This window comes from Mus caroli, chromosome 2, assembly GCF_900094665.2.
Source record: "Mus caroli chromosome 2, CAROLI_EIJ_v1.1, whole genome shotgun sequence".
In the NCBI taxonomy this organism is placed as follows: Eukaryota; Metazoa; Chordata; class Mammalia; order Rodentia; family Muridae; genus Mus; species Mus caroli.
Window position 1 is genome coordinate 64623076 of NC_034571.1, and position 8139 is coordinate 64631214.

The following is an 8139-nucleotide window of genomic DNA, read 5'->3' on the forward strand; positions in this document are numbered from 1 at the left end:
CCACAGTCACACGGGTGAGCCTTAGTGTGACATGACCCCGAGGACCACATAGGGCAGCAGTGGCTGACGTGACTCTCACTGAGGCTGGACTAGTGATGACTGATTTCTTATACCCATTTTTGCCCTCAGCTTCCTGATATGATTTTTTTTAAGAATCGCTGATGAGTAGATATGCATTCTGAGAATGTAAGGTCGCTTTGATTGATTTTTATTAAAAGGTTTAGATTTGTGATTCTTTTAAGATTCTTACAATATAAACAATAAGATAATTACTCTTTCATTTTATTTATTTATTTATTTATTTATTTATTTATTTATTTTTCATGGTTTTTGCATTAGTTCCTCTTGCTGTAACAAAATACCTGAGGAGGGAAGGGTTGGTTTTGTGTCAGGGTCTAAGGTGGAATTCAGCCCTATGTTAAGTGACAGGGAAGCCAATGACCTCAGCAACAGAGATAGCTAGCACCTTGCTTCCTCTCCTTTTCTTTCAGTTCTCTACCTCAGCCCATTGGATGGTGCCACTCACAGTTACAATGAATCTTTTCTGCTCAGCTAAACGTTTCTGGAAACACCCTCAGATACACCCAGATACAGCCGGGGTTCAGCTTCTGCTTTCAGGGTATTTGGGCACCGTTGTGCACCAGGCCTGAATAGAAAGAGTGAAACTTGTCCTGGCTGGGTGGGTTCACAGGAACTTGGTCGTCTTGAGTGCAGGGGGAAGGTGGGGGGCGGGTGGCAGGGAAGAAGCCTTCTCTAAGGAGGACAGGAAGGAGAGGGGAGAAGCCTTCTCCAAGTTCTGTTTTTCAGTGATACAGCTCTCTTTTTGGGGGGTGTCGGGTAATAAGGGCTATATAAACCTTGGGGAGTGGGTAGGGGGGATGCTTCAATTTACATGAAGAGAAATTCCAGGTGCTTGCCGCATATGTCCTTATTAGAAAAGAAGTTAAATCCATAATTTGACCACCAGGCTTATGTGTGTGTGTGGGGGGGCGGGGTTGGCTACATGCCCCACAGCATGCAAGCCCAGGACAGGGAGGGAACGATTCTTATTCCTGCCTGTCTCAAGATGAGATTTTCAGGGTTTGGACACACCTCCATCTTACTCTTGCCCTACCCACGTCACCCCCACCCCCATCGCACCTGCCCCCCAGAGACATATATCCAAGCCCTATCAAATGGATCATTGTACTGGCTGGTTTTGTGTGTCAACTTAACACAAGCTGGAGTTATCACAGAGAAAGGAGCTTCAGTTGGGGAAATGCCTCCATGAGATCTAGCTGTAAGGCATTTTCTCAATTAGTGATCAAGGGGGGAGGTCCCCTTGTGGGTGGTGCCATCTCTGGGCTGGGAGTCTTGGGTTCTATAAGAAAGCAAGCTGAGCAAGCCAGGGAAAGCAAGCCAGTAAGGAACATCCCTCCATGGCCTCTGTATCAGCTCCTGCTTCCTGACCTGCTTGAGTTCTAGTCCTGACTTCCTTGGTGATGAACAGCAATGTGGAAGTGTAAGCTAAATAAACCCTTTCCTCCCCAACTTGCTTCTTGGTCACGATGTTTTGTCCAGGAATAGAAACCCTGACTAAGACAACCATTAAAATCAAAATCAACTATTACAGATAATATGTGATATGCTCTCTCTCTCTCTCTCTCTCTCTCTCTCTCTCTCTCTCTCTCGGGCTGGCCTGGAACTCAGATGAGCATCTGTGTAGCTCAGGATTGATCTCATCATGGCTGCCCTTCTCCCTCAGCCTCCTGAGGGCTAGAGTACAGGAGTGTGTCACTGCAATCAGCTTTAATGTTTTTGAAATGTTCTCAGTTAGCCAAAAGGAAAACCAGTTCGTTATTGTGCCAAATCACAGAGCTTTCCTTGCTTTGGGAGAATTATCTAGAAAAGCGTTAGAAGTGCAAACTAGAATATTCACCACAAGGCTGAAGTCTGAGGCGGGGGTTTGGTGCCATGTCTCTTGCCAGTTAGCCTGGGACCTTTTTGTGGGGTCTAAGAAGCAAACCTAGGTTAAGACTGTCCTCCTAGCCTGAGGTCACCTGACCCAGAGTGGGCTATCTCACAGTATCAGGACCTTGCAGTAAAAGGACTTTGCTTTACTGAAATCAAACTCTGCAAATCTTTGTCCTTGAACCAAGGCAGTGAGCCTGCAGCTCCGGTCAGCACGTTGGTGTGACCTGCACATTGCTATGTGGATGGGGCAGGGGCTTGTCTCCTCTTTAAAGAGCTCTAAGACTGATCTGTGAGTGCTGTGCACAGAGCAGCATCTGCAATGTGCACCTTTGACCTTGTACAAAGAGTGTGAGGATTCCTTTCCGGGTATCATTTGGGAACCCTGGTCAAGGTCACTGTGAGCGGGGATAAGCATTTAGACTTGGGGGTCTTCCCGCCACTTTCTCTGGCAGCCGCGCCTCTCTTCACCTAGCAATACAGCTGCTTAAACATGGCCAACCCCTTCCTTCCTACACCTCCCCTTCTTCTCACAGCACTTCCGACATGATCCTTGACATTTGTGTTTTTAGGAGGTGTCAGAATCCTGCTATTTCCCCACTCTATCTTCTATTACCATTTCTTGTAGATGCTTTGAATTCACTTCCTTCACTGAAAACACAGGAGGAGACAAAGAAGAAGTCACAAGGCTGCTGATTAAGAAAGGAATCGCTCTGTTTCAGAAGCCCATGACCTTTAATCCAGCGACCCACCGCTCATGATACGATTTCTCGACAGGAAACACCTGTATGGATTATTTCACTGTAACCCCATGATGCTTGGCCTGGAATCACTCCCTGATCCCATGGAGACCTGGGAGATTATTGAGACGATTGGCAAAGGCACGTATGGCAAGGTCTACAAGGTAGCCAACAAGAGAGATGGGAGCTTGGCTGCCGTGAAGGTTCTGGACCCCGTCAGTGTGAGTAAGAGAGTGCTGTAATGACCAGCTAATGTTTTGGATACTTTAGACTTGTGATTTCTTTTCCTGATCTTAGTGATAAATTTCATGAATGCTGGCAGGCAATCTCAAGATGAATCCTGGTTCGTCAGGACCTCTGAAGAAAAGACTTGACTTGGAGTTTCCTGGACTTGCCAGGCATGGTGGAGCACACCTTCAATCCTGGCCCAAGGAGGTGTGGGGATGGGTGGGAAGGTGAGAGGTGGGGTGGCGGTGGAGACAGGCAGATCTCTGAGTTCAAGGCCAGCCTGGTTTGTTTCAGAACCAGACAGGGCTACATTAGAGGAGCCCTGTCTTAAAAAATCAAAATCAAACTAAACAAAACTAAACAAAAAACAAGATCCCCAACTCCCCTTGGACTTTGGTTTCTTGCCAGTTTTATTTGCTGTTTTAGCGTTAGCGCCTCGGGCTTTTAAAAATTAATTCTCTTGGGAAGAATGCTATATTCCATTCCGTGTTCTCTCTGTAAGTTACAAAATGAACCAGCCTCATGATATTCAATCATCCGAGGTGACATTTTATTTCAAAGCGTTGAGAGTACCAAGCTCTGCGCTGGGCTGCACAGTTAAGCTGTATCTTGCTTGCATGGGCCCCTTCAAGCTTTGAAATCTCAGAATTTTTCAATAAAAGATATTTATTATTATTGTAAGGAAATGTGATTGCTTATAATAGCCAAAGGTTGACATCAGGATCAGAAGAGCTGCTCTTGGGTACTTTGAATACAAAGTGACAATGATGGCTTTAATATGTAGTAGAGTCCAGTGTGGTGGTGCACACTTGTAATTCAAGCTCTTGAGAGTTGCAGGCTTTGGGGAATTTGTGGGGAGGTGGGGGTCATCATGGGATGTACAGTGAGATCATGTTTCAAAAAAAAACCCAACTTCAAACTGATAATCAATATGCTTTATTAATTGGTGGCTTGAGTACACTGTTGTCTGTACCTTTCCTCACACACTAGTCTTGAACATAAACTTTTCTAAACTCTGTTTAGGATATGGATGAGGAGATTGAGGCTGAGTACAACATTCTGCAGTTTCTCCCCAGCCACCCCAACGTTGTAAAGTTTTATGGGATGTTTTACAAAGCCGATCGCTGTGTGGGAGGACAGCTATGGCTGGTTCTGGAGGTAAGAGGCTCCGGTGGGGTAGCTGTGGATTGGAAGCACGTTTGCAGGTGCAGGTTGGAGGAGTCCGTTCCCCCTTAGTGCCAGATACCTGAAGAGACAGGAAACCCTGCAGTGCTTACAGCAAGGTGTGAACCGGGTTTCTTGTTTCTATGCTTTGGAAAAAAACATAATCCTCTTTTCTGCTACCGCAGAGTCTATCTAGGAATCTAATTGGAAAATGTTACTGTGTTCTATAAACTGGAAACATGTCACAGAGCTCACGTTCCAATTTGGTACAGTCCCTTTCTGAACTTTGCCCGCAATGCTGTTGGCCTGAACCATTTGTATTTGCCTGTTCATGGTCATGGTCTCCTGAAAACCGAGTCTGAGAGTTATGTGTAGAAAGATTAGCTGAGAGAGAAGTGAGGAAGACATCGGGGTAAGGAGATGTTACAGAGCACTGATCACGGCCTCAGCCAACTCTCTACGGAAATGGCTATCCAGGAGCCTGTCCACCGTTGTTCTCATCTGTACCTCTGCCCTCCAGGAAGGCAGTCTCCTATAGAGGAGGGGACAATTCCTAGTACCGAGGTATCTGGGAAGAGGGGGCATAGACTCTCCCAGCAGCATCTGTTCTGCAGAGGGGATGTAAAGAGAACACAATGTATACACAGTTGTCCCATTTTTTCTCCTTTATTAATGGGGATGAATGTCATCTGGGTGCAGAAGACCGAGTCCCCTGAACTGAGACTGAGGATAACAGGGACAGTCGGACTGGTCATTTGCTCCATTCTCACAGGACACCTCCTGATTTGTCTTGGACCTAGACCCTCTGAATCAGTTCACACTTCCCTGCCTGTGTCAGAATGATGCAGGGGCATGACAGGAGCATGAGGACACACGCAGACACCTTGTGCCAGTCTTCTTGTATCTGGGAAAGTCTGAGAATGAGACAGTATGTATCGGCTGCCATGGCAACCGTGGGAGGAAGGTAGTCTCGATATTTCTGTCATATTAACTGTCTTCCTCACAATATCTCAATGCAGGGAATTTTGATTTTTATGAATCGTCTTTGAAATGTTAATTGTCAAGTGAAATCATCCATGTCTTCTCCCAGCATTTTTGGGGTTCATTCACCCCCTACCTCCCCTTCCCCTCTGCCCAAGAGGATGTTAGGGTTTTACTTACTGCAAAGCTGTTTAACACTGATACCTTGTTCAGGAATGGCATTGCGTCTGGAGGCTCTGGTTGTAGTCATCTTTAGCTCTGTAACAGCTCTGTCCCTCCTTGTAGCATCATCATGGAAGTACAGTGACCAACCAACGCCCCCTTTATTCATCCCCTTCTCTGTACATCTCATCCCACCCCAAACATCTCCATGTTCAGACAAAGGGGATTTAACCCTTTCAGGAACTCTCTGAGGCTTGCCAAGGGTGTGCTCTGTGTGCTGCCTGGTGAGCAGGAGGTTGCTTATGTCAAAGGTGCTTATGAGCCAGTAATCTTCCCAATGAGGTGGGATGGCAGATGCTCCAGACAGTCAGATTCAGCACCTCAGGTGTGCTCCAGACAGCCAGGGAAGCTGTGAATAACGAGGAGTCAGGCTGTGACTGGAGCCTCGTGCTGATGCTTCTCAGCCAAGTACCCCCTTGCTATTTCCCATTGGCCAGCAGACAGGTAACAAGGCCACTCAGAGACACTGGGTGACTTATCCTTCAGTAGGCAACATGCTGACATTTACCATTTTGATGGTGGTTTTGCCAAAGCTGGTAGCATGGAATGCCACCTTCTATGTCCCAGCACAGATTGTTTATAGCAAGCTGCTGGGTAGCTGGATGTGACCAGTGCCTCCACAAGTCTCCCAGAAACACAAGGATAGACTTCTAACAGTGGCAGAAATGCTCAGCTCTCTTTAACTTCAGTCTTTTGGCATTCCACGGATGGCCAGAGGGCCAGAGAGGAGAGCAGCATGCTCCCGTGACCATGGCACACTTGGACTATGTGTTCCAGTCAGCTTTCTGTTACTATAACAAAATGCCCGAGGTAAACCAATTTTAAAAAGGAAATGCCTCTTTGGCTCGTGGTTAGAAGGTTTTCAATCCTCTGATCAGTTGGCTTCGGGGTGCAAGTGAAGAGGCAGTGTACATCACTATGGGCACAGACCAAAGAGGAAGTGGTCCACCTCATGGTGGCTTGGAAGCAAAATGGAGAGCAAAAAAAAAGACCAGCATCCCAACACCCCCCACTGATGACTTGACTTCCTCCCACCGGGCCTTACACACTAAAAGGGTCACTGCCTACCAATAGCTGGTGCTGGTGGTCAGCCTGTTAGCACACTATCTTTGGGGACACTAAGCAGGATGACAGCACCCCAGCCTACTCATAGGACAGATGACATCAGGCTGTGGTGTACCCCCACAGTTCTGCTCCATCTGAGGCTTTTAAAGGTCTGCCTTTTGAGACTCCCAGTCGCTATAATTATGGTGTGTGTAGTGTTGTTCTCCCTGCCCTTTGCGCTGAGATCATTTATATTGCCTCCACTCTTGGCCTGCTGGATGTGATGAAAGGACCAGAGAGGAGCAATTTTAGAGGGTAGAAAAAGGTTATTAATAAGCTCCTCAAATCACCACAGCTCTGAAAACAAAAGCAAATAAAAATGTCAGCTCTGAAATTCATTACCAATTTGTTAGTCGAAAGCAAACAAAACTCCCTTCATGGTAGACACCAATGCATTAGGAAGACATGGAGCGAGAATACACACACTCCATGATGTGTGGGGCAGGGTGCATTTGTTTTAAGTAAGTATTAAATTTTAAAAAAATCTATAAGTCCCATTGTCTCTTACCCAAATAAGACATGATAAGGACTTAGACCTTTGAGAGCAGCACAGCACTTGGAAATGGTATCTAATGCCACTAAGGCACACTTTCTTTTTCTCCTTTTAGGACAAAAACCTTGCTAGGTAGAAACTGACCATTTCAGCATGAACCAAATGCTCAACGTTTGAAAAACCATCTAGAGTACCATGAAAAAGGCTGCAAAGAAAAAAAAAAATCAAAGTAAAAGAAAGTAAAAAAAAAAACAAAAAAACCAAAAAAAACCTTTGCTTTTAAATTAAGTTAAATAATTGGCTTTAAAAATGATCTCTTCCCCTGCCCTGCCTAGAGATCAAAGTACAAGTTCAGAGCCAAAGCGAGAGAGGAAGAAGAAAGGAAGGGAGGGGGAGCGAGAGAGAAGGCTGAGAGTGCCTACATTCTAGTTAGCTCTTGCTTTTATTCAGGCCCTAGAAGTCCAGTCTAGTCCCAAACACCACCGGAAGTGTTAAGTAGCAAGCCACTTTTACCCACCAACACTGTGGCATGAGTTGAGTTTATACAAGTTAAGGGTCTGATGGGGGACGGGGGTTGGTGGGATGACGTATGTCCTAAGCGCTAAATGCTGTAACAGCTCTAGAGAGTCTAGAATGCAATGAAGGAAGACAGCAAATGTCTGACAGGACAAGGGAAGAGCTTTTGAAAGGCAGAGCAGCATCTATAGGCTCATGCTAGCTGTGTTCAGCACAAGAGAATTAAGAAACGGCTGGCTGGAGTAATCCTTCCCACCAGTCACCACACTGAGAAGGGAGCTGGGAGCCTCCAGTCCAAACACATCTCAGCGACTGAACATCTATCTCTCTGCTGGAAATGCTCCAGGGTCCCAGGGGGGCATGGCTTTCATTTGTGTAGTTCCAAGTCAGAAACACAACTTGGTGTTCAGTAAAATCAAGATTATCTGTCTCAACTTACATGGAAAACTAAGCTGTTTTGGGCTACCAAGAGGCAGACACGATGCTATGACATCTTTATGCTCTTGAAGAACCTTACATGCAGCCTTGGAAGACTGATCACCAGGCACTGCAGAGAATTTCCCCTTAATTCTGCCACCTCACTGAGTCAAACCAACACCGTGGTATAGGAGAGACTTGACAGTTGGAGCTGAGGCTTAGAACAGAGGTCTGGCGACCGTGTTGCCTGGACCATTTCGTAAGAACTCAGAGGAAAAGTGGATGGCTTACTGAGCAAGGAGCATTTTATTGCTTGAAGTTATG

General features: G+C 46.1%; 1 protein-coding gene across 2 annotated transcripts in view; it reads left to right on the forward strand.

The window, feature by feature from the left end:
- The first annotated feature begins 2730 nt into the window (after window positions 1–2730).
- The window catches only part of Myo3b (myosin IIIB), a 336970-nt gene continuing 331561 nt past the window's right edge, over window positions 2731–8139 (forward strand). The window contains exons 1-2 of one of the 2 annotated variants that reach the window (XM_021150395.1): window positions 2731–2911; window positions 3942–4076. In XM_021150395.1, coding sequence (XP_021006054.1) covers window positions 2762–2911; window positions 3942–4076 — 285 coding nt within the window. In that variant the 5' untranslated portion in view covers window positions 2731–2761. The remainder of the gene's footprint in view (window positions 2912–3941; window positions 4077–8139) is intronic. The other variant, XM_029484774.1, reaches the window with a different exon arrangement.